We start from the raw sequence: 27,926 nt of genomic DNA, 5'->3' as shown, positions 1-27,926 counted from the left end.
GAGAATATGCTACTCCTCCAGCCTCACGTCCTGCCTGGTGGGTTAGTGAGGTGACAGCAAGGTGAAAGTGTTACAGGGCAGGGAGAGGGGCACCCCAGACCCCGCAAACCTGCCTGCTCTAAATAGGTTCTGCCGTCCGCTGCATCAACACAAAATATGTGAGACTTTAATGGGAAGGAACTTTAATAAAATTAGGAAACAAAATGGGAAAGGCAAAGAATATTGTTTCTAAATCAAGTGCCCAAAGTTACCTGTGCCCTCGTGGGTAAAAGTCCATCCAAATGAGATTGGCCCAGAGCAAGGCCCCAAAGCCCGCCACAAGTCTAAAGCACCTTCCAGTGGGGACCCACAGAAAAGGGTCAGAAACCACCAGACAAGTCTGGATGGAAAAGAGCAAAATCAAAATCGAGCAAAAACCGCCATTGTCACCTCCCCACGGGTCTCACCCACATCTGTGTCACCCGGTCCACGACCAAAAGGCAAGTGTAGTTTCTTCATGTGTCTCTCAGCTCCCTGTGCCTCCTCCAGGGATCCTTCTTGCTCTCTATCCTGCTTCCTTCCTTCCTCAGTCTCCTCTCTAGCTTCTTCTCTCCCTGCTCAGCTCCACCCTTCCTTGGGTGGGGCAGGAAACCTGGAAGCTCCCCCTTTCCTGGGGACCATGCTGTTACAAAAGCATGCCTGATCTCTCTGTTTTTCTTTGCATTTTGCCCTTCACTTACTTCAGTTGCTGACTCCAGTGATATACAACTGGAATATCAACTACCAGTAAGGTTCCTAGATTGGTCATTAAGAAATGCAGCTTTGGCCTTTGGCTCTGGATGTGTTAGCATTGCCTGAGTGGAATATGAAAAGCGTGTACAGTCATCCCAGCCTTGGCATCAAAATAAAATGAGAACTGAGGTAGTATATTTCCTATGTAACTAACACCCTACATCTGCTCTAAATCCACAGTAGTCATAGAAAGTCTAATGGAAAAAAAACTGAAAGAACCGTAAACTGAAGCTGTTTGACTAAATGATCCTGAGATTCATTCCTGACTCTGAAATGTCTGGGTGCCTCTAGTTACACCGTATATCCAAACTTCTAAAACTTGGTTTAGTGAGGAGATAATCTCGATGGGTGATGTATTCTTAAACATAATAAAAAAGACTCAGATCCTTTCCTATTAATCCCAATCTACATTCAATGGTCATTCATAGCATTTACTGAGTACTTCTTAGGTGCTGGGGTGTGCTTATGCTCACCCATCCCCCAGAGAGTCTCACTTCTCAGGTATATCAGGATGATCTAGGGGAACTCTGAAGACTACAGCTGTCCAGACCACAGTATCTAAGATTCAGATTCAATTCGTTTAGGACAGGGTCTGTCATGGGAGTGTCCCAGGTGATGCTAATGTGCAGCCAATCTTGGCCCTTCCCTGGCAACCACTATCACTACCACAAGTGGCCCCAGTTCTGTGGCAAATCCCAATAGGTCAAATTTATATAAGTGATCTCCCTCCATTACCCAGGAGAAGGTGGGACTTGGAATTAAATTACATGCCCCAGACCAGAGGTAAATGGAAGTTAGGATTAAGGGTAAAAGATTAGAAAAAGAACAAAGCAGAAGGAAGGGAATTAAAGAGCTTTGTGCTTATTATCTCATTTCATTGTAAGTACCAGCCCAGGCTAAGGAAACTTCAGCGCAGAGATTAAACAACTTTCTAGAGCACTCAGCCAATAAACAACAAAACAAGAATTTAAACAAGCCCCTAATCCAAAACATATGTTTTCTCCATGCTACACTCCCCATCCTGAAAGTCTAACTTCATGGTTCCACTCTATATGCATCCATATGCATAAAGAAGTTCTCAGCTTCTTCACCAACCAGATGTAATTCTGAATGCCAGGGGCCATGCCCCCTTTCAAGTTCTGACTTTGTGTGAGAGTGGCTTCTACTCGCATTTACTCTACATAATCTTGAGCACTGTATTAGTTAGGATTAGGTTCCACTCATGTAAAAGAAATCCAGAGATAGGAGGTTTGGGGCATTCCGCAGTATCAGATACCCCGGCTCCGTCTAGGCTATCTGCCTTGCTCAACACATGGCCTCCTCCTCAAGGTCCGGAGAGTTTCTTGAGTTCTACCTATTAGGTCAAATTTCAACCAGAACAAAAAAGAGGAAGGAACCAAGAAGACCACACTCTCTCTTCTCCTTTTAAGGAGATGCCCCTCCTTTTAAGAAAACTTCCAGGGGGGGCCTCCCTGCTGGCGAAAGGGGTTAAGCACAGCACTGTAAAGCTATCCTCAGCCTCTGCAGCACAGATTTGATCCCCAGCCCACAGGGAGATACCCACATGGCACAGCAGACCTCTCCTGTCTCGCCCACTGCTCCCCTCAGCAGTGTATTTCAGTGGATCCGCCTGTAATGTTCCCCGCTCTGTCTCTGGTGAATCCTCTCACCTACCATACCTCTGGCTTGTATCCCAGTTCTTGCATGCATAAATAAATATATCTTTTAAATAACAAAAAAAAAAAGAAAAGGAAAACTTTCAGGTAACTCATACCACCTTACATCTCACAGCCAGAACTTAGTCACATGACCACGACCAGCTAACAGGGAAGTATAGCATTTATGTAAGTGGTCATTTCTCCAGCTAGAAACAGAGGTTCTTCTTTTTTTTCTACATTTTAATTTTCTTATGTTGTTTATTTTTGTATAATATTTGATTTATCCATGTAGTCCCTATATATCTCCCACTACCACATCACCTGTGAACTGTCGCCAGAGTCCCTTGTGCTCTTTCCTTCTAAAAACAGAGGTTCATTTGCCAAAGAAGGAGAATATGACAGAACAGAGGCAATTAAATTTCAACCATGTTTTCCTGCCTGATACTCCAATTTTCCCCTCTAGGACGGCAGCCTAGCCTGAACATCATCAGTCTCATAAGTCTGAGAGATTTATCTGTCATGTTCTTGCACCAATTTCTCTTGCCAGTCCCTCAGCTTTTTTCTTTTACCTCAGACTGCTGAGTAATAAAGAATCTTCAATTTCTATCTTGCCACTGAGATTCACCTCCCCAACTGAGTAGCCCAGTACCAAATACTCTGAACTCAGGACTGAGTCCCTTTGCATACTGCAACTTGACCTCCTGGCTGCCCACTTTTGAGTTCAATTTTTAGCCAACTTGGTTTCACTGGCTAAGCCAGGCAGTGTCAGGAACCCTAACGCAGTATCTGACATAGTGGCACGTACTCCCATCTCATACCACCTTCCTGCCATATTCTCTTCCATGGCTCCAGCTGAAGTTATAACTTCATGGCAGAGAGCAATAGAGCAGCTGAGGCAGAAACGTGTAGCATGCAAACCAAGGGCTAAAGTGAGACAACCTACATTTGAGTCCTAAATTCCCCACATTTCCTAGCTGTGTGAATTTTCTGGGTATATCCGTCAAAATTCTCCAGAGGAAAAGAACTTATGAAAGATAGAGATATGAACAGAGATAGAGATAGAGATAGTGGAGAGCCATTCTATGGAGCTGGCTCATATAAACACGGGGACTGAGAAGTACAGACCTGGGACAGCCAATGGTTCCAGTCCAATTCTGAGTCTGAAGAATGATGTCCCAACCAAAGACAGGCACAGAGGGAGAATTCTTCCCTATCAGCCTTTTATTCTATTCAGGCCTTCAAAGGATTGGGTGAGGTCTCCCCACACTAACAAGGCAATTCATTCTACCAATTCAAAAGTTAATCTCATCCAGAAACACCCTCACACACACTCAGAATAATGTTTAACTGAATATCAAGGCACTAGGTGGTTTGATCAAGTTAACACAAAATGAATTTAACCATCACACTGGACTTTTTTCCTCATCTCTAAAATGGTGATAAAAATAATTTTTGTCTCACATGACTGTGGTGAGAATAAGGTATGAAATCATATGTGGAAATAGTTAATTAAAAAGCATAAGTCGGGGCCTCCCTGGTGGCACGAGGGGTTAAGTACCACACTATGAAGCAATCTGCAGCCTCTGCAGCATGAGTTCCATCCCAGCTGGCCAGGGAGCTACCCACATGGCACAGCAGACCTCTCCTGACTCCCCTGCTGCTCCCCTCAGCAGTGTACTTCAGTCAGTCTGCCTGTTCTGTTCCCCACTCTGTCTCTGGTGAATCCTCTCACCCCCTGCATCTCTGGCCTGTACCCCAGCTCTTGTATACATAAATAAATAAATCCTTTTTTTAAAAAAGCTGAAGTCCACAATACAAATGTCAGTGAGTATGATTACAAACAGAAGAGTACAAATAATATGCTCTTGATACAGTGAAGAACACCTTTGAAAAGTAAGAAAAGAGCTTGTCAAAAGAATCTCCTACTTTACCTCTTATCTGTAGTCCATTCCCTTGGATTTATTTCTTGCAATTCTGCTCTTTGCAATACCCTTTCATACAACTTTGCAAGAAAAAAGAGAGAAACTGAAATAGGAGAGTTTAGATAAAGAAATGAGTGCTTGATTGAATAAAAAGGATGACTACATGATCAGAGCAAACACATACTGTTCTCAGCTCTTCAAATATATATAAAAGCATACACAACCAGAGAGTTTCTAAGATAGCCCCAATGACCTCTGCTTCCTGGTTTTGATACCTTGTCCAATTCCCTCTCTGTGAGTGTGTATTGGATCCAGTGGCTCACTTCTAATGAAAATAATATGGTAAAAGTGATAGAATGTGATTTCTAAGATTAGGTAACAAAAAGACTGGTGGGCACCCTCCAGCCTCTCTCTTTGGCTAATTTCCTCTGAGGGGAGCCAGATGTGATGTTTGAGCTACCCTATAAAGACACTCACACACCAAGAAACGGAAATAAGCCCCCAAACAACAGTCAGTGAAGAACAGAGGCCTTTAGTCAAAGAGCTCACCTGCCAACCGTGAGTGACCTGGAAGGCAAATCCTCCCCCAGTTGAGCCCCAGCAAACTCACACTTAGCCAGAGATACTCAGCTAGGTTGTGGAAAGAATCCAAACCCACAGAGATTGAGAGGATGTTAATTAAATTGAACTGCTAACTTCTGGAATAATAGCTATTGATAACTACTACAGAGCTATTATTATCTTCATTTGCAGATGAGGAAACTGTCTCAGAGAGACTAAGAAACTTTCAGTGTTACAGAGTTTGTAGGCGGCAAACTGAGGAATCAAATTCAGGAGCTGGTTCCAGAATCTGTGCTTTTGTGTTGCTTGAATGGTTTATGTTTTAATAGATGTCAAAATGATTATATTTTATAAAATATAAAGCTTATGGTGCTAAATATATAGAAGTGTTAAATAAGATAAGATGAGCTTTCTTTTATCAAGTTCCCTATCAAGGGAATATTGGTAGGGAACCAAACGCACCGTTGTCATCATTAATGAGTTCTTTTCAATCAAGGCATGAATTAATTACAATAAGCTATAAGCCCAATGAAAGAAGCTATATCAACACCAAACTGTGTAACCCTGAGGCTGACATTGGCCATACAGTGGGCACTCAATAAATATTTATTGATTCATTCATTGGTCTAACCTGTTCATTGAATGTGAACCAAAGAAATTTGAGATTGTCATTTTGGAAGGCAGTGTAGGTCATGATCTTTATAAATAGACACAAGAGGATAATTAGTCCATTCTGCCCCCTGCACTAGCTGCCCCTTTCTAGAGCCAATTTCTGATATTAGCAACTCCAGTAGAAATATACTCACTGTGTCCTTAGCTATCACACTACACCAAAAAAGGCAGGTATAGTGAAATGATTATTTTTTTTAAAAGATTTATTTGTTTATGCATATAAGAGCTGGGGTGTAGACCAGAAGGGAGGGGGATGAGAGGGTTCACCAGAGACAGAGTGGGGAGCAGAACAGGCAGATCTACTGAAACACACTGCTGAGGGGAGCAGGGGGCAAGACAGGAGAGGTCTGCTGCGCCATGTGAGTCAGCATCCTGGCCTGGGATTGAACTCATGCTACAGTGGCTGTGGATAGCTTCATAGTGCTGAGATTTAACCCCTTGAGCCACCAGGGAGGCCCTAGTGAAATGATTATAATGATACTGATTTACTAGCTGTATGACATAGACAAGTAACTAATATTCTGTGCTTCAGTTTCCTTATCTATAAAATGAGAATTATAATAGTACTCACCTCAAGGGGTTGTTACAGGAATTGAAATAATGCATAGGAAGCATAGGACAGTGAGTGTCAGGTGACAAGTACTCAATAAACATAAGCTGTTCAGTCATACTGCCCAGCACCACAAATCTGGTCTCTGGAATGTCCACATAAAGGCAAAGAAATGTAGGTGCCACAATTGCTACTGATCTGAGGGAAAGTCTAAATAGAGTAGCCTGCCTTTCTTGAAGTCAGATGCCCAGCAACCAGAAGCTTAAAGATGCCCCATCTAGCAGCTAAAGTCCCTGTTTGGTGGACTCAGATTGTAATGTGTTTGGGGCGTTAGCTAAAGAATGAAACTCCAAATATTAAAACAATATATACATAGAAAATTGCAATATTTGAGGCCTAAGTCTTGGTCTCTTAATCAAATTCTGGGATCCATCTACCTTTTGTTCACTGTCAAATCACCAGGCCTCAAGGAGAGACCTTGACTTGAATGAACTCTCTAACCGGGTACTACTCCTACAGTATTTACCTTCACTGGCATCCTTGCCATCTGGACAAGATCTTCTTTTGCTGATTCCTTTCCCCTTTGCTCCAGTTTCTCTACCTTGCAAATATATACTTATTTTATTCTACCCTCTCCTTCAAGCTCTTTCTTCCTGGTTTTTCTTTGCAACATAATTGTATTTGAGACTAACACACAAAGAAAAATAAATTGAAATTATGCCCTCACAGTTTAAAAAAATGCACATAGTAGTACACAGTAGGCCCTCAAAAACTGGCTAAATGAAATTCTCCTTGACTGAATCCTCCAAGGTTGAATGGAGGATACACAGTATCTGACAAGGTTTCCTAACTCTGATGAGAGCTGGAAAAAAATTTTAAAAAAAGTAGTATACATCATTTACCTCAAGTCCATCTCCTGTCTATCTTAAATGGTAAGAAAATGAAGTTAGGAGAATAATGTAATACAGATTACACAGCCATGTAGGAGCAGAGACCAAGGTAGAAGCCTCATTCCCGGTCTTCCAATTCACTGCGATTCACATATGGATACAAATGCCCCTTACTTCCCCCAGGGAGGCTGCTGTAAGGCCTGGGTGGCAGCAGATGAGCGCACCTCCTCAAGGGGGGGGTGGGGGTGGGGGTGGGGGTGGGGGGGACTGCGATTTCAGACCAAGGCCTCCATTTTTGATCTCCTACAGACTTGTGTTAGAGTCTGACACCCACACTTCATGGGAGCTGGCACCTATTTGGATATTCTAGTCAATATGCTAAAGGGTAGGATGGATCTGTGCTGACTCTAAGGGAAAATAATCTGAAGAAGGGGCCTGGACTGGTCCTCTTCCAGTACCCCGGGGTTCCTTGCAGGGTGTTCATTCCCACCTTCCTCAGAATCCAGCAAGCCAGTGGCTCCAGAGCAGGTCTCCGTGCAACTCTGCTCCCAGCGCCTTGATGAGGCATATTTAATCTTCCACCCAGATTATTTAACCTCGGCATCCTTGTTAACAAACAGCCATTATTAACGAGATGAGAGACCACATGGGGTGGGCTTCTACAGACAATGCCGCTCCCTTGGCCTTTCTGAGAACAAATTCATAATCCTCAGCGACTCAGCCACCCAATCTCTCCTGCCAGGCCTGAAAGGGAGTCAAGAAACGAGTAGAAACCCGGTGGTCTGGACCCTTATCCACGACCCCAGCGGCTGGAAGGTCCAGGCTCTGCAAGAGCGAGCAGTATCTCTCCCTTTCTTGCCTGCCTCTCTTCCTCGCAGGCTCTCTCTGGGGATTGCTACAGTGCGTTATAAATTTTACCTTTCCAGTGTGCAGGAGAGGCGAGAGGAGGCTGTGTCCCAGCTCCAGGCCGGCCTGTCCCGGAGGACACCAATTAAAGGCACTAATTGGACAGCAATACATCAAAGTCGCTCCCGGGAGTGGGTCCTCAGAGCGCCAGGAATCCATTAGTTGGGCTTTTGTTTCAAAACACAGAAACAGAGAGAAAGAAAAAAAAAATCACCTGGACGCGAACAGGAGTGGCGCGTGTCCGATACCGCGTGGACTCCGCTCGGTGTTCGCTGGGAGCCTCTGGCTCTCCTCTCACTTACTCCAGGCTCGGCACATCAAATGATCTTTCCGCTTCTGATTCGAGCCCACCTCATCTATTTCCCTAAAGAGCGCCGCCTAGAAAGGCTCCCTCTCCCCTGGACACGCGCGCAAAGAAAGCCGGTGTAGACGCGGCACACAGTCCCACCGAGGTGCGCCTGTACACAAGTGGAGGGAGGGAGTAGAACTGAGCCACCTCCCCGCGCGCCTTCTTCTGGGCCTCCGCCTGAACCAGCTGAAGAAGGGGAAGTGGACACCTCCGGGCGGCACATGTCACCTCGAAGTCGTGACAGCCGCCTTCGAGGCGCTCAGATGCCAGCTGGACGAGGGGGTGACAAGGGAAATTGACCTCACTTGAGAGGGGTTATTCGAGGAGCTGGGAGGACACTTCGATGGGGCCTGGACAGTATTCTTATTCGGCAAACCCGCAGCCGCTCACAGGCCCTAGGGCACCCCGGGGAGCTACCGCGGAAAGGGCATGGCCGGGAAGGACACGATGGACCCCAGGGCGCTTTGGGTCCCGGAAAGGCGAGGGTGGGGGGCGCAGTGGAAGTGAGAATCCCTCCCCGTCGTGAACTTATAGAAGGAGACGAAGTGCTTGAAGAGGTTGAGCCTCCAGGGTCCAGAAGTCACCAGCTGCCTCCGCCCCCGAGCGATCCAGGTCTTCCGACCTTTGCGGGGACCAAGGCCCCCCAGCACCCAGTGGAACGCCAGAAGTCGGCGTCCGCGGGCCGCAGTTCCTTGTGGTGGGGCTCGGGGGCCACCCCCGGGCGCCGCTGAACCTTGGAGGCGGGAGTCCCGTCCCTCGCCAGGTGCTGGAGTTCGGGCACCCAGGGCCTGACTGAGGTTTCCCGCCGGGGCTGAAGCGGGCGAGAGCGACGCGGCCCCGAGTCCCCACGGCTTGCAAGGCGCAGCCAGGTGCGCCCGAAAGGGAAGACCTGGCCTCAGCCGGGTGGCGGAGAGGCCAGAGGCCAAGTGCGGAGCGCCCCTCATCCTGCGGAGGCTGCGTCCGCTCCCTTGCCTCGAGGAGCCAGATTGGAATGGCTGCTTTTGATCCCATTTGTTACTAACCCCGGCATTTGTTTTCCATTTTATAAACGCTTCCCTTTAAGTAATTGTCCCTGTTAACAGCGTATACCTTTCAGCAGCCCTCACTGCGCTATAAATAATCTGGATGAAGATGCAAGGATATGACTTTCACAAGATTGGACAATTGATTCAATCTGTGACCCGCGATCGCGAATAATATTGGAAGGCTATTTAAACAGATGAAGGCCTAAATTGTCTTGCTTGTATCTGAATTAATTTCTCATTCATCATCATTATGAAGTGATTGGTCTATTCAAGCTCTTCAGCCTGCTGGAACGGAGCGGGATTTAAATGAGATTGTAACACAATTTAAATGCTTGCCGACTTTAACGAGGCCAATTGAGCAGCTGCAATAAATACAAATATTTTTCTAAACAGCCTTGTTTTAAATAATTACTTAATGCTTTCATGTTATTTTTAAGTGGCAATCTTTCTCTCTCTCCTGCTCCTGCTCAGAATATCACATACTTATTTGCTGAGAAGGCTATTTTGGAAACGACTTTGTGTTTCTGTTTGCTTTGTAGATGGTAGTGTTCATTTTGTGATTGGCTTTTCCCCCCTCAGGGTCAACATTTCCAGGGTCCCACAAACTGGGACAAATGGTGAGCTGGGCCTTCCGTTCGCCCTAAGGCAGTCGATGTACCTCGATGTGCCTGCGGGGGCAGAGTGGGGGAGGAGCCGAGGAATGGAAGAAATTTGCCGTTTCTACCAAGTCACCTATCCAGAAGGGTTTTAGCTGGGTCTTGCAAACGAATCTGTGTGAGTGCACTTACAAATGACACCCCAAAGAGTGGCATCGTTTCTGATTTGTCCTGATGATCGTCATCATCTTGAACAAATCAGAATTCCAGTGTATCCCAAAGGTATCCCTTAGGAAGTTCAATCTGCCAGCAGTTTGGCTCCTGTGCAAGTCGACTGAAGTGTGTGGAAATCAGCTTAAGGTTTCTTTGTTAGGCATAGAAAGAGAAGCTAGCCACCATGACTAGTTGAGGGTGAGGGTTACTTAGAAGAAATTCCAATTTTTTTTTTTACCCAGCCTTCTTTCTCTCTCCTTACACACTGATTCCGATTCCTCCCTCTCTCACTCTGAGGAGACTGTGTATGGAAAGGATGCTAAGGATGAAAAACATCCCACTTTGAGAACGCCATCCGCCTGGCTATCCGTGGCAACTGTCCTCAGAGACACCCATGCTCTTTGGCAGACATATGGCTGTGGGTGTTTCCTTGATTGGGGGGATAATGGAAGCAACAGAGCGAGCGGGAGAAGCTTGGGGAACAAAAGAATCTTTTAAACTTTCTCAAAAGAGCTGGGGGTGGAGATGAATGTACATACATATGACTTATGGAGAGGACCTAAGTTCCTGTTTGCCAAGACTGACTAGGACCATGTCCCCATGGGAGGTGTAGGGTGAGAGATCTGCATTCCAGATTACTTCTCCATCCACCGAGGATGGAAGTGTCCCGGTAGTGCAGGTGCAGGATTTGCAGCTCAGAAGGCAACACTGCTGCTGATATAGTCACTACAGAAACCATTTGTGGGGGATGTGATCAAACGGCAGACCAGGAAAAAAAATGGGGACGAGGATGTAGGAATCAAGTGATTTGCTATGTAACTGGGCAATTTAATGCCAGAGTTAGGGAGCTGCTGGCCAGAATCATTTCGTCTTCGAAGGCTCTGCGGAGCTCATCCTCTTTATCCTGTTGTTTAAAATGAGCATTATCCCAAACATATGCAATGCAATCAGTTTGGTCACACTTACAAGAACACGCTTTAATAAGGCAATCAATCACTCGCTAACAAGCCAGCGACGGCCAGCGCTGAGCACGCACTCAGGCTTCGGGGAGGCTGGTCTTTCCGTGAGGACCATGGCTGAATGCTGGACAGCGCTCCCAGCTCCCCTCCCGCTGGGGTCCAAAACCGATTGAGGACCGTTGAGAAAGCGAGGCAGGAGTTATATAACAGACTTCACAAGAGGTGACCACGGACTTTGGACACCAAAGAGGCCCGGGGACTGAATAGGATAACGGCAACCCAAGGCTCATATCTGCTTTGGCTACTAATAACTGTGTGAGACCTGAAGCCTCGGTTTTCCCACCTGCAAAATGGGACTGAGATGGGCAAAACTAAGTAGAGGAGATCAGAAAGTTGAAAACAATATATCAATCCTGTTATTGGTCTAGCCACCTTCTCACTTTAAAGGTGCAAGGCTGTGTGGAGGGGCATTGACTTCATCATCATCTTCTACCCTACCTCCACACCACCAAAATGGAAGTATCATGCCAGCCAGGGTTGCCAGGTGTAGGCAGGCAAAACTTGGTTTTAGGTGTGGGGGTGGAGGAAGGAGTGAGAGGTGGTTCCTACAGCCAAACCGCAAACCTTGGCAAAAGGGAAATTTCATTATGAAGTAATGAGTAATTCCTCCTGGCAAGATGTATTGTTATATCTTCCACTTCAATTTGGAGGAAGAGAGGCTCAATTACCCAGAAAATACAGTCAATTAAAGGCTGCTGATTGGACACGAGGCCGGATCATCGATCTTGTACTTTCCAATATCGCTGCAGACACCTCATTTTCCCTCCCTATTAACTGAAAATACGCCTGGCATTACGGCAACCCATAGCCCATTTACCTGTCGCAAGCAATCTGGGCCCGACACAGAGTAACCTCAAATTTTTGCGGGGTTTGGCACCAAGGGCTTCCAAACTGCAGAGGGAGCTTCATGGGGCTGAGGGGTGGGGCAGTTGCAGGGAGAATTCTGAAAACTTTGGCATAAGATTTTGCTTGGGAGGCAAGGGCCACTGTATGCAGGAGCAGTTGCTCTGGCACCCACATAGGGATGGAGGTTGACTGAGAAGTCCCCACACACTCTCTGAGACTTTGAGTCCATGCAGTTGAGGTCCAACCTGCTGAGAACACCCCTCTCTTCTCAGTTGAGTAGGACTTCAGAGACAGCCACTGTGTTCTATGGGAAGTGAGGATGGAGATGAGGTGGCTCTGAGCATTGTCTATCTGCTTGCCCTGACCAGTCCAGAATTCTATCCTCAGAGATGAATCCCGGTTTTAGGCTAATTCATACTCTCCCATTCGATTCCAGGAGGCCTCCTCTTCCTGCACCCTGAAATGCTGGCCCAAATTGACTATCAACCCAACTCTCTGCAGTGCTCAAGCTCCACCCCCATGCCCCATTTGTATTCACCTTGGTTTGGGGCTGAAATGAGATCAGGGTCCAGGATTCAGGGTCACCTTTGCTCAAAGGTGTGGAACACCTGGGGAAGGAACCATCAGCAGGCAGGTGTGAGCTCCAGGTGGGTTATCACTCTGCTGAGCCAGTTTAGCCATGGAACATTTCCAGAGTGTGCAGGATTAAGGAAACCTTCACCCAGAGAAGCTCAGGGCCTTCCTTCTCCACCTCTATGCATGTCCATTTGGAGCCTACCAACGCCCAGCAGAAACTAGGAAGACTGAATCCATCTTTTCATTCCTTCCTTTACCCAAGCCCATAGTGGCTGAACTAACAGCACAAAAAGAATCAGTGTTTTGCCTGCTGCCAAAAAAATAAAATGCTGAAGTGAGAATCATGTCAGCTTTTATTGCAATATGATTAACAAATTGTAACAGCAAATTCTTTGGGCTTCAAAGGAAAACCAAACCAAACCAAATTCGTTCCTTACAGGAAGAATCACTCCTTCCCAGTTGGGGTGAAGCTTGTATTGGGGAGTATACGTTAATCTCTCCCTCAAAAACTGGCTGCAAGAATGAGAGCAGGAGTGAGTTTAGAAGTAGCTCCCAAATAAACCTTGGTGAAGGGGAGAGATGAGGTCCCCAGAAGGGGCAGAAGGTTCCCACTAGTATCTGAAAATCAATCCCCTTTGGTAGCTTGGGAGGAAAATGAGAGGAAGAAGGATGTAAAATGCTGAAAGCAAAAGGAAGGGTCAGAAAGCTCCTGATGAAGTGAAGGTGAACAAGCAAAGGCTAGAAATAGCCTCTAATTTGCTGCCAGATATTGAGGGAGGGAGATGAGGTCCCTGCTCCCTAAGCTCTTCCCTGGGCGCCTTGTTAACAGCTCAGCTCTGGGTTCCATGATCATTATTATACATTCAACATTCAAAAACCCTCCTCACACACATCACTTGCTAATCAGGGTGCATGTTGGGCCCAGGGAGAAGAGTCTCGGTAGAAGCTGCCAAGGGGCCCTGAAGCATCTGCAGCCTCCAGCCAAACGCCAAACAAAAACTCAGGGGTGGGGATGCAGTTGCAAATTAAGAGGTATCAGGAAACCAAGAGAGAGCAGAGAGATCAATCCGATGATGGTAGATGCTGGTAGATGCCCACCCCAAAAGCTGTTTTGTAAGGAAGGTTTGGGAAGGCTAGAGTTTCATGGGAGGGCCCGCATTATCTGTGGTAGTAATTCATCTCTTTTTCCCTCTCCCCTAGATGACTGTGCATTGCTCTCCACAAGCCCCTTGCCATGCCTAGGAAAAGCTGGCAAAGATTAATCTCTACCTGCTCTGCATACACAGCATTTTGTTCCGAGAGGCAGCAATTTCCCCTTGCAGTGCTTGGGGTCGGCCTTGGCAGGGGGGAGGAAGAGGTGTGAGGTGCTGAAGTGAGGGGCTGAGGGGCCGGATATCGGTAGCTGTTGCTGCTAAGTTTTGTTGGGCTTTGGAATCAAGGCCTCACCCCTGTCAGAGGCAGCGGGTCCGGTGAAGAATGGCAAAGAGGGGCCACCGCAGAGGAAGGTCTCTCGGCCTCTCCCTCCCCATTCCCACTCCAGATCCCTACATGCGCCTGCCAAGGCCCCCCTCAAAGCGGAGTCCCGCCGGTCCTTTGCGATCATCTTCTTCCCTCTCCGTGCCCAGGGAGCGGGGAGGGACGCTGGCTGAGTCCGGGGGCGGGGAAGGCTCCCGTGGGCGTCCTGGAGCCGGCAGCCCAAGGGCAGCCCCTTATCTGGTGAGGGGCACCTCCTCCCTCTGGTCCAGCGCGACCGAGGAGGCCTTGCTAAGCACGGAGGGCGCGAAGGTGAGGAAGGAGTCCGAGCGGGACGTGGAGGCACAGGTGAAGTCCGAGGCGGCGGCTGCGGCTCGGGGCGCCAGCCCGTTGGCGGGGCCGCTGTGGCAGGCGAGGCAGGAGCAGGGGCCGCCGGCCGAAGCGCCCAGTCCGTGCGCCGGGCCCGGGTAGAGCGGCGGGTGGCGGAAGGCGCACAGCAGTTCGGGCCGAGGGTAGGGCTGCGAGAGCACGCGGAACGTGTCGAGAGGGCGCAGCGGGCCGCTGAAGGGCGAGGCGGCAGCGGACGCAGCGGACGCGGCGCCCAGGCCCACCGGCGAGTAGTAGGGCAGGGGCAGGTGCGACGGGAAGGGGTAGGGCAGGCCGCCCGCGGCCGCCGCGTGGCTCATCATGTACGTATAGAAGGCGGGGTCCGCCGGGTGCGGCCACGTCATGGCCAGTCTCTGCCGCTTGTCCTTCATGCGCCGGTTCTGGAACCACACCTGCCCGGAGGAGAGAGGCTCAGCGGCTGCGCCCGCCCAACGCGCCGAGCGCGGAGGTGCTGTTCCACCGCGGGGAGCCAGGCGGGTGGGGCAAGGAAGAGCCGCAGCAGAGACCCACTGCACTGGGTTCAGATCCCACCACCAGCCCCTGGAGTAGGCGTCCCCTCTTGAGAGAGTGACCCTCGTCCCTGTCACTCCTGACCTCTGACGAAGAGGTCAGGGCCCCCTGGAGTACCAGAACTCCGTGTGGGTTAGCGTAGTGGAAGGACTGAGGACTCTTTGGGTATTAGAGGGCAGAATTTCCCCAGAAACACCTTCCTTTCCAGCTGCTCTCCCTTGGGATCCTCCTTGGGACCCACACGGGCACCCCATTCAGTTATCCATTTAGCTAGAAAGGGACAGTCAATCCCAAGGTAGCAGTGCCCACTCACTGACTGTCAGGAGCAGAGCATATTATCTGCACCTACCAGGCACCTGCACCAGGCCAGGACACCCCCAGCCTAGCTGCCACTAGCAGGGAGACCCCAGACTCCATTCCTGGCCTGAGATTTAGGAGTGGTCCTTGGCATTTACTTCCTATTGAGGGGGCAGACACCCCTAAACCCCCACCCCTATTCTAAAGCTCATACCTTGATGGTGGTTTCAGGCAGGTTCAGGGCTGCAGCCAGCTCACATCTCCGAGGCCTGGATACGTAGTTCTCTCTGTAGAATTCCTTCTCTAGTCGAGCAATCTGCTCCCTGGTGAAGGCGGTCCGGTAACGGCGCATCTGGTCACTGGCGCTGCAGGCCAGTGTGCCCTGGGAGCCGCTGCCGCCATTGCTCTTGGGGGCCTCGCTGCCGCTGTTTGGACTGCTGGCCAGTGCCTCAGAGCCAGACCCTGTACAGGAAGCCCAAGCCCATACACACACAGAACAGAACACACAAACAACGTTGATGTGGGGCATAGAGCCACCGCATGTGGAGGTGGTGGTGGAGACTCCCCCTTCTCAGTCACTGTTGGGGCACCGGTGACTTCCAGAACCCAGAAGGGCGGGCAGAGGGATGGGCACTTCATAGTCACTAGGGAGGCCTGACAAGGCTGGCGTTTGGTATGCCTCTAAAGACTGCTGGGTTCAGTAGCCCCAGGCCACCCTAGCCCCCACCCTGGGCCACAGGAGTGATGTTACCCATCTGAGTTTTCGGCCTGCCACTGCCAGGGATGGGCAAGGATGTGCATATTTAACAGAAAGTGAGTTGAACTGCACCTTTGTGCTGGGGTGTTGTGAACTCTGGGTCTTAATGCATTGTAGAATGCTAGACAGGAGCTTGCTTTTGTGTGTGCCAGGTTGCCAGTACAAGTACAAGAATGGAGAATGTGCACTGTGTGTGTGTTGCAGAAATGCCACAGAGTGGCTGTTTAAGCCTCCTTTTACATTACTATATTTCAGTGGAGTACAGGTTGTTCTAAAGGTATGTTAGAGAGTCTGGGTTGAGTGGATAAGGTGGCAATGGGTGGGTGTGGGCGCTCAACAAGATGTTGGCAGCCAGGGCCAGGGGGTGATTTTTCTTTCTTCCCAGGCTCTCCCCATCCGCTCCACAGCCTTGTGGAGGAGTATCTGCTGGTAGACTCTCCCTCCCAATTGTCCACCCCTCCCCGAAGACTCTCTTCCAGACTCTTCACTCCCTCCCTACTAGCCCCTGGCCAAGGAAGGATTCTGCAGTTAAAACTGTGTGACAGGCCCCCCTTGGGCCGACCCTAGGGAAGGGTGGGGCTCCTGCCCCCTGCAGCTTCTTTTCCTTTGGGTGGAGAAGTAGGACTGGGAAGGAAAGGGGAAGGGGGAGGGCCAGAGCTCTGCCTTTTCAAATGCAACCGGAGACCAAAGGCAATTAGATCATTGGGACCATTTCCGACCTGGCGCCATGGAGCCCGGGAAGTGACAAGGTAATTTGGACCTCTGACCGACGTGCAAACTGGCTGGAGAGCCCCTGCACCAGGCCGTCCCAGTCGGCAGCGATTTTACTGTCCTTTATGGACTCCGGCTTCCGCGCCTGGATGCGCCTTACACCCAGCCAGCTACAAACTGCCCAGACCTGCGTTTGATCTTGCCCAAGCCCCGGGACAGAGTCTTCCCCCGATGTCGAAGCAGTCCCACAAAATACAGGAGGGTTGGGGTGCACTTTGAACCCCTGTCGAGCCCCAGGGCCGTGTCTCCCTCCACCCTCTAAGGCACAACTGTCACCATCCGTCCCACCAAAGCCTGAGCACGGAAGACCCCTGGCAGGACCTAGATAACAGGGAAGAGTTGCTCAGGTGGGTCCCCCCCGCCCCAACCACCCTGTCCTGGAGGAAAGGAGCATCTTTCTCCCCTCCAGAGCTGAAATGGAAGGTGGGCGCGGTAGGAGGCCCGGGGACAGAAGAGGCGCGGTGGCTACCTTTGCTGTGCTGGTACTCCGCGTTCCCGGTGGCGCAGTCCGGGGTGCAGCTCACCTCGATTTCTTCATAGAAATCCGACTCCGTGTCCGAGCTACTGGGTTGCCCCTGTCCCGAGAGGCTGTCGGCGGAGGGGGCGGGAGGTCCCGGGCCAAGCACTGCAGTCCCGGCTGCCCGCAGTTCGGCGCCCGGCCCCGCAGCGCTGCCTGCTAGTCCGTCGACCGGCTCTTCCTCCAGGCCTCCCCCGCCGCGCTCTCGGACCGCCGGAGGACCGGCCCGCGGGCTCAGGCAGCCACGGGGCACCATCTTCTCGGGCGACTCGGCCAGCGGGCTCCCCGCGGCTTCGGACAAATTGGAGACCCTCTTGCCGACCAGAGTACCAAGCTGACCCCCGTCCAGAAACATAACCATGTCCTTTCGGCTCTCCATCCCGGGGGGCTCTGGAGGGGGGAGGGGGAAGCCCCAAGTGAGCTTCCAGCCCCGGGCTCCCTGAGTCCCCAAGCGGCCGGACAGATCTCGGCTTCGGAAGGGTGAAAGAGAGGCCGCGCGACCGGGTGGGCGCGGAGCGGCGGGAGCGCGGTGCCGACGGTGACGACGGCGGTGGGGAGCTGGGGTCACCTTGTGATGCGAGCGCTCCTCTGTGCCGCACCGCCTCTGGGAGGAAGCACCATTGCCCTCTTCTTTCTAAGCTGTCATCCTCCTGCTGCAATCGTCATTACAGTACCGCTGGTGACGCCACTCGGCGAGCGCAAGTGGATAAATAGAAACGTCTGCCACAGCGAAGATGAAAGGAGACCCGCAGCTAATGGCTCGGCAGTGATGCGCCAGGTGTGGGCCTCACTCGAATGGGGAGGAGAGTGTGAAAACAGAGAGACACACACACTGGGAGAGGGAGACACCCAAGCAGAGGGAATGCAAATGGAATTCCGCAGAAAGAAAGGAGAGCTTAACGCGCGCAGCGAGTTCCGTAGGGGCTGCGGGACTCGGTAATTGAATATGGTTTTCGATTCTTTTTATTGTTATTCTGGTTTTTGTTTTCTTAACTTGGCTTCTTGATCTAACACTGAGGAAGGACTCCAAAACTGCTTTCTAGAGGTGTGAAGGCGGACTCACAAGCCTCGCTTCTCTCCACATTATTACAACTGCCTGCCCCTGGCGAGCTAACCTCCTACGGCTCCAAAGTCTTTTTACAAGCTACCGAAAAACATATTCCCTCTCCGCCCGCCGCCCCCCCCCCCGCAAGTTTTCTGGAGAGCTAGGGTGTGGGGTATCCCTTCCTCTCTCTTCCTCCTCCCACCCCCTACCTCCTTCCTCCTGGGAACCCAAAGAGAACTTTGCTATTTTTCTCCCCCAAGAGACAAGAAAATGCCTTAATCTTTTTTTTCTTTAAAGACCCACCTTGGCTGCTGGATCAAAATGTTCACTGAATGTTTTCCCCTCTTCCGATCTAGGTGACCTTATGCATTCCACAGCCCACCTTGACCTGGAAGTGGCTAATCCTAGAAGAAATCGCTTTCTCATTTGCTCTGGCTCACCTGCACTTCAGGTATGTAGAGTGGGGAGAGGTTCTAAGAGTGGCCATTTTTCCTTTTCTTGCCCATATTGTAAGGTATTCGTTCAGAGTCAACGAATTCCCCAGAAATAGACTATTTTGAGTGAAGAGGTTCCATCAAAAGAGGTGCCTGCTGCAGCAGAACCGGAGACTTCTAGCTGGGATTAGGTGCTATTCTCACCTGGGAATTAGCATGGGGAGTGAGAGTACCCAGGTACTTGGTATTGGGGTTTGTAGGGGTTTGACTCAAAAGGTCACACCCCCCCCCAGGTTCTTCTGCCCAAGGGCTGCGATCCCCTGTTCCAAAAATGTGGGTGGTACTGGAGTGGAATAGTCACTGAAAATGCCCTGAAAAAGCAAGTGACTGGTGGTAAATTTGGGGGACCAAAAGGGAACATCCATTGCAGAGTTGGGAGCTATTTATAACATCGATAACTTAAGGGGGGGCAGCTGCAGGCTCCCTCTCAGGTCTTCCAGGAATGTAGAATAGAATCTACTAAGAAACAGACCCCCTAGAACTCTCCTTCCTCCAACCTCTCCTTAGAGAGTCTAGCTCTAAGCAGTCAGGCACAAAAAAACTGCCCCTATACCCCCACCTCCCTTTCTTGGCGTGCCAAGCGCAGTCTCATTTTCTGCGATTCTAAAGGAAAATTCTTTCATAACTATCTTTTTGTCTTTTTTCTATTTCCTTTCTCTCTTCCTTCTTTTTCTCTTCTTTCCTCCCTCAGTCTTCCTTTCTGTGGGGAGGAGATGGCAGAGGAAGCAAAGGATTTAAGGAAACAAAAATTCTCTCCCTGCTCCTGATTTTCACTTCTCCCTCAGTTCAATAAGATGTTCATTAATGCATGGGGTAGGGACAAGGAGGTCCAGAAGGAAATCTTAGTAAAAATATCTCCACTGCCCGGGCTCCCCCCAAGCCACCATCTGCTGAGCTGCTAGCTCAGAAATCTGGGGGGCTATTTTAAAAGGTGAGAGGAATAATTTCTAGTGAAGGGGATCAAATTCCAGAACGTTTTGCTGCGATGCAGAGTTGTCCCAGGGTTCTGCCATTCCCTGCCCTTCCCAGTCAGCAGTCAGAACCTGAAGGAGTACCTGCCTTGCTACTACTTCCTGTCAAAATGGAGACCCCCAAAGTCTGTATTAGAGTTAAGACCATCCACCATCTGTCGGGCCCATCCAGCCCTCGATCTGGGTCACCCTCAATCCCCCTCCTCAACCCCCTGCCCCCCTCCAGTCCACTGCCTTCTCACAGCCACCCCTCTGCTTCCACCTCAGTGAGGCCAGGTCCTCAGAGGGACCCTGGGCTCCCCTGCTCCGCCCCCAATTTTGCATTCAATGGTAGTGTTCTGCTTTTGATCCTCTTTTGCTCTGGGTTTTCCCTGTGAGATGAAAGCAGAGTAGGATTGAGAGATCAAGAGGTGCCATTTGCAGCTCCTTCTTGGGTCCAGCACAATCCAGCCAGGCTTCCCCTCGAGTCTGGAGGAGGAGGCTCAAACCCAAGGCTTAAACAGTCTGGGGGAGGGGGGCTGCCACCTCTGGGGTTCCACATAAAGCTTCAGGGGTATCCTCCCCCTCAACCGGACTCCCACATTATCTCCCTCCTGCCTCCGCCCTTTCAAAGCAACCCCAATTTCTCTGGTGTTTAGGGAACCTAAGGTACCCCGTGCGCAGGAGGAAAAAAATATTCTATCCAAATGTCACTTCTTTCAAAAGCATCCTTTCTGTCAACATCAGAAGAAGAGAGGTCAGATTCTTAACAAGAGGAAGAAGGAAACAGGGGGAACTGGATAAAATCACTGTCTGGAGGACTTTTTTGATTTTTTTGGCTTGTGTGGCGGGTGGGTATTTTAATAGCGAGGTATGGTGAAGGTTATCCCAGTTAAGGAAGGTAAATTCGGAGGAGTGAAGCCCGCGGCCACAGCGATTTGGGCAACCCCAATAGTAGCGGAGAAGCGGCGATAACAGCTTAAGTGAGGTCCGGATCAGCCCCTGCCTATTTTTTTTTTTTTCTCTCCCCACCTCCCGCGGCTGGGAGGGCCCCGCCTGCCGTCCCCACCCCTGCTGAGGCGACGGGCTCCGGGCCAGCCGGCTCCTCTCGGATTGAAATTCTCCAGACTTCAAAAGCTCGCGGCTCCTCTTCCGCCAGGCTGGGTTGGGCCAAGGGTAGGTGGGAAACCCGAGGAGGCGGCTCCGAGATAAGATGTGCGGGTTGTGTTAAATGGAATCGGAAGCCCGGCCTGGCCCACCAGACAAGCTGATCTCCTGGAGTCACTTCGCTTACAAAGAAAAAACCCCGCTCGGGAGAGCGGCGGCTGCGGGTGGGCAATGCCTGGGCAGCCTGCGGACTCCGCTCGGGTGTCACAGTCTGCGGCCCTTAAGCACCTTCCGCAGTCAGAAGTGGGGCCTCCCAGCAGCAAGCTCGCGTCTGGACCGAAATGAAGGGTCCAGGAGATCTGAGATAGGGGCATAGGATTCCGGAAGATGGCTTGGCTGCTTCGATGTCAGGAAAATTTTGATTCGAAAAAAATACATATTTTTGCTCCTTACTTTGGTAAAATATTAGAACAAAAGGAGCTTCTTTTTAAACAATAAGGATGGCCGGCTGCCGTGGATATTGACCTTGGACCTTCAGTCTTCTTCCAAGTTGAGGTGGGCTGTGACCAGCGATATCCTCCCTGACCCCTGTGACTGAGTCTTTTGGGGGGGGGTGTATAGAGGGCTTCCCTGGGTCAGTGAACCCTGCCTGGTCCCCTGCAGCTTACAGGTTCCAGCTCCTCTCTGGAAGCTGGAGCCCAGGGGCACAGAGAAATGCACCCCTGGGGGAACTTCGGTCCACTGGATGGATACCAGCCATCAGAGGTTGAGCTCTCCCTGCCCAGGAGGGAGCCTGTGGGCCACTTCCCCAGCCCTCTCTCCCACCCTGCAGTGGATAATTGAGGGAGGGAGTCTGTGGTGGCTAAAGACTGCAGTGGGCACCACAGAACAGTCTCTTCTTAAGGCAGGCAGAACCTGTGGCTTCTGGAACTCCTAGTTTGGACAAGCGCCCCAAGCACCTGCGACAAGAAACTGGATCCTTTCCTGACCTTGAAACCTCCTGCTTGACAGATCCTCAGAGCCAGCCAGTGCTGTGGTTGCTCTTACTTTATATCTGTCCCCTCTCCACTTCTGGAGTCCAGAACTGGGTGGCTTCTTGCCATGAACTACTGTCCTCCACCTAGGTGGCCCACATCCCACAGCCCACCACCTGCTCATCCCAGAGCTGGTGGGCACAGGGCAGGACTGATGTCCTAAGAACCTCCCAAGCTTGAGGTTTGCCTCTATCTTCAGTGACCAATAGGAAGGACCCATGTTCTGGTCAAAGCGGCAATTTCCTAATAATCAAGCACCCCAAAACCTCAAATATCCCTCTCCCCCACTCCAACAGATGGTTATGGGGTTTTCTTTCACCATTATGTCCTGAAATCTGCTTTCATTATATTGATGCCCATTCCTCCTGTGATCTACATAACACTCCTTTAAAATGTCTCATCAGCGTATCTCACTGCCCTTTCTCCCATAGTGATAAGGTGACCAGTGGTCTTGATTCAAATGCCAAGACATGACAGAGTGTCAGACCCTGTTGCTGTCTGGCATTCAGGGGTGCCTCAATACCCGTTAGTACTTTACCTCTCCATTGGCAATCCTCTACAAACCCTTCAGCCCTTTCTGGCATCTAGTGTCCAGGGGCTCTCAGAGAGGGTGCCTGCCAGAAGCAGAAGGTTCAGGGTCCACACACCTGACTAGTCTCACCTGACTAGTCTTCCACACCTGACTAGTCTCACTCTGCCCTCTCCCATGCTTTTCCAGGAGGGCAAAGAGAAACTCATCTGAATGTCTTGGGGTCCTGCACAAGAGCAGTCACTGTTCTTAAGTATTTCACCTGTATTAGTTCTTTCCATCTTCACGAGCCTGATGGAGATCATCTCTATTTTGCAGCTAAGAAATCTGAAGCCAAGAAGATTCATATATAATAGAACCAGGATTTGATCCTGTTTCTCAAGCTTGAAGTCCACACTCACAACGACTTGAGCTATTTAAAGAGTGTCAGGCATTAAGTTCTGAGTCTTTCCAAAAATTTAACTTGTGATTTTTTTCCCAAGGCTTTTCATTCTCCTCACTTTCAATGAATCCACAGGGGTGGAGGTGGGGCACAACCAACCTCTGACCATTCAATTTGGGCATGAAAGAGAGTAAAGCAAAAAAAAAAAAAGTCAAAACCATTTGGAGAAGACCTCTAGGCCTTGTCCTCTTTTAGGGATCAGAGGCTGGGTGGGGACTTTGCAGAGACCTGCAGGGAGACTGGAATCACCCTTACGGATGTAGGTAGGAGAGACATTGCTCTACCGAAGCATATGGGACATCTTCAGGGTCTAGGTCCCAAAATAGCAGGCATGTCATTGCAGCAGCTGATTCTGTAGACCCTAAGAGACAAAATCCAGTCCCTCTTTGACCCTGTGTACCCTCTGGAAAGAGACAAGGGTTACCAATCAGTTTTGATCTCTTGGGGATCACAGCCCCATCACAGTCTGACACCCCTCTCCTCAGAAAAACTACACAGAGGTATAGAAATTGGCCTTCAGTTGCTGATATTCTCCTATACCCTACAGTCCCTCTAGAGTCACCATAGCCTAGGCACAATGGTCTAACCCCTCTGATGGGGGGGTGGGATTTTATCAGCAGCTGCCTCCCTCAAACTGTCTTCCAGGATTGATTGCTCTCAGGAACAAAAGTTGACATTCCCGCAGCATTCTGGCCTGGGTACATTTTCTGTTCAAATTTTAGGTAAAGCCTACTGGGGCTTCTCCAGTTAAAGGCAGTTTGGGGTTGCCCTTCCCTTGAGATAAGGGGGGTGGAGTGCAGGCAATGGAATGCGAATACAATAGGTTCTTTTCCCATTGGGGTTGGGGGAGGGAGGTCAGTAAGTTTTCTGTTTTATTTTCAATAGATTTTGCCTGGGTACATAACATTTCCAAGCGTTGGACTGCCCAAAGGCCAGAGGAACCTAACAGCCCTGCCCATTCCCCAACAGAACCCCCCTCCATTCACCCTTCCTTCTGGAAGAGGAAATTTGCCCACTGCACCACCCATCAGGGTGGTTCAACGCGAGGATCCGGGATCCCTGTCTGATACAATCATTACGGGGGCGGGGGGAGGGGATTTGACTCAACTATTCCAACCATTACCCGGTGGGATTTGCCTCAGCTATTCCTAAATGGCCCTGCATGCTTGCTCCTGGGTTACTCCGTCTCTCTGTGTTCTCTGACCGTGCGTCTCTCCCGACTTCCGGACCAAGGAGGAGACTGCAGCCGGTTTCTCTCCCCTCTCCTCCTCTCGGGCCGGGAGACGCGGTGGCGCCAGAGTGCAAGCGGAGGTGGGGTGGGGGGGTTAGGAAAACCGCCACCAGGCGAAGAAGTCCTACCGGTTGGGCGGGCTAAGCCTCTCCCTCCCTCGTAATGGAAAAACCCTTCTGTAAGGAGTTAAGGGGAGCGACTTTTATAGAGCCCCCTCCCGTCCAGGATGAGGATTAGTCCCTTTTTTCCTATAGAGCTTCACAGAGTCCCCATGGACTACAGTTCCTCCTGCTGAGTAAAGAGGAAAAGGGATTCTCAGAGAGGTTGAGGAGCTTGCCCAAAGTCACACTGCCGGGAAGTGGCAGAGCTGGGATTTTAAAGCAACTCATTGGGTCTCCAAAATCTAGATTCTCGCTCTGATGTTAGACCTGCGCCACCAGGATTGAGGATTACGTTCCCTGACACCGCAGACAGACCACTGCGGTGCCGGGGTACGGTTGAAAGACCCGGACAGGAAGCTCCCTTTCCAGGTTGGTGGTGGAGGGGCCCCTGCAGCCCGGAGCCGTGAGAGCCACGGGAGGGGGCCAGCTGGGGCTGTTACCGTAAGTCTCAGAGGAGCGGGACACCACGGGAAGGGTGGCCAAGACAAGGAAGGGCCGGAGGGCGCCGCGACGTGGAGGGATTATGCGCTCCGGGGCCCGAAGGCCGGCGGTGAGTAAAGGCGCGCGTGCGCGCGGTGGTGAGCTCCCCACGGTGCGCTCTTCGTGGGATCAGGGACTCGTGGCAGCGGAGGGAGAGTAGGAGTGATGACGGCCCAGAAAACAGGATGTCACCAGCCCACCATGGGAGTGCCCGCGCAGTCTGGACCGGGACCTGTAGACCCAGTCCCTTCTGCTCCTTCCTGCTCTCCTGGGCCGCTTCAGGGGCGACCGGGGCCCCCAGAATGTAACTTTTCGACGCGGGAGTCGGTAGAACGCCGGGTATGGTCCCCGTGGCCCCTTAAAGGACCCTCCTTCCTTCCCCGCCCCTCGCCGCCGCTGTGACAAAGCGCGGCTCCTGAACTGCTGTCTTGGTGCGCCCCCCACTGCCGACCGCCAGAGGCGGAAGTCGGGGCGCGTGGCGGAATCCCGGCTGGCAGCGATCCCGCGACCCTGCTGGGGGCTGCAACCCAAATTCCCCATGCCCCTAGGGGAGCCGGCCTTCACGCCATAGGGAGCCATATATTGTCCGTTGCACCCGCCACCTGAGCTGAACCCCAGAGGAATGGGCTGAGGATCGGGGCGCTGAGCCTCACTTGCTAAGAACGAGTTACTAACTATCCGTGAGCAGGTGAGGGACTGGAGGAAGCTGGTAGTTCTGACGCGCTACGCACCCCCTCTTCTGGGAAGAGGTGCAGAACCTCCTAAACCTGTCGACATTTGCAAAAGGAGAGTGTTTTACAGATGGGTCATGTCCCCACAAAAGCGTCGATCCGATTTGTCTTGGCGCTGGAAATCCAGAGGTTGGGGAGCCCCTTGATAGTCTGTCTTCGCAGTTCTCGAAGTGATTCTTATTTGAATCTCACTTAGTTCTGAGGTTCATTAATAAACCACATAACCTGGAGGCAGATCTCACATTCCCTTTCATGGCATTTCTTCACTGTGGTCCCCAAACCACCTAGAACTTGTTAGAAATGTAAATCCACGCGTTCCACTCCAAACTTACTGAATTAGAAACTGTGGGTGTACCCAGCTGTATCTTTTAACAAGTGATTTTGGTACATGCTGCTGTTTCAGAACTGCTGTCTATGGATTCCATCACGCTGGTTTCTAAATTCCGAATCTCCACTATGCCCAGAAAGGCTTTTATTAAGTGCACCTTTTATTTTATTTTTTTAAATATTTATTTATTTATTTATACAAGCACTGGGTACAGTCAGAAGCGCGGGAGGGTGAGAGAGTTCACCAGAGCCAGAGCGGGGAGCAGAACAGGCAGAAGGACCGAAGTACACTGCTGAGGGGAGCAGCGGGCGGCAGGAGAGGTCTGCGCGCCATGTGGGATCCTCCTCCGGTGGCCGGGGAGCAGCCGGGGATCGAACCAGCCCTGCAGAGGCTACGGGCAGCTTCGCAACCCAGCGCTCAACCGCGGAGGCCCTAAGTGCACCTTTTAAAAAAATCCTCCGGTGCAGAGCCTTAGGTGCCTGTTACCAATGTTTGTTCACCCCTGTTATTTCCACTTTATTGCAGCCATGTATCTCTTTGGGTACTAAGGTATTACATAATGATGTCATCATGTGATTTAGCTCCTCAATCATTCTCTCCTTTATTCACTGCCTAAGGTCATGCCTAACTTGGTGGCAGAATAGGAAATGCTCTGGAAGCACAGCAGCTGGGGTGGAGTGAAAAATTCGCCTTACCCAGAGATTTCCCTCACAAAAGGAATCATAGGCCTTGAGCTGTGATTGACTTGCTGGTTCCAGAGTGGAGAGGAGCAGATCTCCCATGTCTGGGTACCCCTGACCTGGTAGAGAAGAGGTAGAATGAAAGGAAGGAAGGTGAGGTGTAGCTAGAGGTTTTCTAGGTGCTCCCCAAGAACAGGGCAGGGGCTCAAAGGGGTTCTGCCAGCACCTCCTAGGCTCACTGTATCCCCTTAGGCTCAAGGCTTTACCTTTCTTTTTGATTATCTCATGGTGATTTCAGCATTTTGCTGTAGCAGATTAAAAGAAAGTAGCTTTAGTAGAAGCCATGTACTTATAGATAAAGAGGCTTTTCGTCTTGTCAGATTTGTCAAGTATCAGACATACTCTGGGATGCTATTTAATAAGTTAAAGTTACAGTAAATGTTATAAATTAGGTAGCATGGGGCCCAGGTGCCACTAAGAATACCCAAGAATAATAGCTAATACCAAAGAATAAAGGTAATTATAAACATATCCTGTGTACCGGGAACTATTCTAAATGCTTTGCATATATTATGTCCCCACAATACTGAGTGTCCTTACCTGTCCTATGTCCTGCATGTCATATTAGGCAAAATGGAGGAACCAAGTGAAAAAGGAGTAAAATGTTTACACAAGATCACACAGCCTATTAGTGGTACAGACTGTATTTGAATCCTAGCAGTGTTGTGCTGGAGGCTCGGCTCCTATGCCCTGCATTCAGTCTCTGCTTGTAGATGTTAGCAGTCATGTCCTGTGATCTCAAAGGATTTATTTCATTTCCAAAGGTGCATAAAAAGGAGCTAAAGCCCTGGAAGACTACTGTGACTTCACCAGGCATTTCTATTACTACTATTAATAATAATAAACTGTTGAATGGTCTTTTCTTATTCAGGTAACATTTTCCAACCCACTGTCCCATTTGATACAATAATCCTGTGTAACAGGAAGAACAGCTATTAATAGAATGCCCATTTTATAGATGAGGAAACTGAGGTCCAGAGAGTTAGGTACTTCCCCCAGTATCCCTCAGCTAATGAATGATAAAGCAAGGAACACTCCTGTGACTTCTTTGTTTCTTTTTTTCTCTTCATTTTCATTTCAGACACACAGTCATTTATCATTATACCAATCCTGATATCTCTCTATTAGTTTAGACTGCTTCAAAGGACTTCTCCGTCCAGTATTGTGTTAGCTTCTCCCCTCAAATGAGGTAGCCCCGTCTAGAGTCATTCTTTCCAGTTTTCATTTAAGGAAGCCAAGATTCTGAGAGTTCAGAGGACTTGGCCAAGATCACAGAACCACTTCAAGGGTCAAAAGTCTCATACTCTTTTTTTAAAAAAAAAAAAAGATTTATTTATGCATACAAGAACTTGGGTACAGGTGGGGGGGGGGGTGAGAGGATTCACCAG

General features: G+C 50.2%; 1 protein-coding gene and 1 long non-coding RNA gene across 2 annotated transcripts; one reads left to right on the top strand and one right to left on the bottom strand.

Moving 5' to 3' along the window:
* Positions 1-12,905: 12,905 nt before the first annotated feature.
* On the bottom strand, positions 12,906-17,896 carry EVX1 (even-skipped homeobox 1). Its single transcript, XM_037516473.1, has 3 exons — positions 17,219-17,896; positions 15,436-15,683; positions 12,906-14,806 (listed from the first exon to the last, which is right to left on the bottom strand). The coding sequence occupies exons 1-3, from the start codon at positions 17,643-17,645 to the stop codon at positions 14,264-14,266; spliced, it is 1,218 nt and encodes a 405-aa protein (XP_037372370.1). The 5' UTR covers positions 17,646-17,896; the 3' UTR covers positions 12,906-14,263.
* A 3-nt stretch (positions 17,897-17,899) lies between these two features.
* On the top strand, positions 17,900-22,912 carry LOC119249357 (uncharacterized). Its single transcript, XR_005126132.2, has 3 exons — positions 17,900-18,202; positions 18,668-18,762; positions 22,744-22,912. It is a non-coding gene; the product is annotated as an uncharacterized LOC119249357 (long non-coding RNA).
* Positions 22,913-27,926: the final 5,014 nt, after the last annotated feature.

Source organism: Talpa occidentalis, unplaced genomic scaffold (assembly GCF_014898055.3).
Source record: "Talpa occidentalis isolate TD23 unplaced genomic scaffold, MPIMG_talOcc4v2.1, whole genome shotgun sequence".
Taxonomy (NCBI): Eukaryota; Metazoa; Chordata; class Mammalia; order Eulipotyphla; family Talpidae; genus Talpa; species Talpa occidentalis.
Note: the sequence above shows the minus strand (reverse complement) of the source record. Positions and strands in the feature narration are given on the sequence as shown.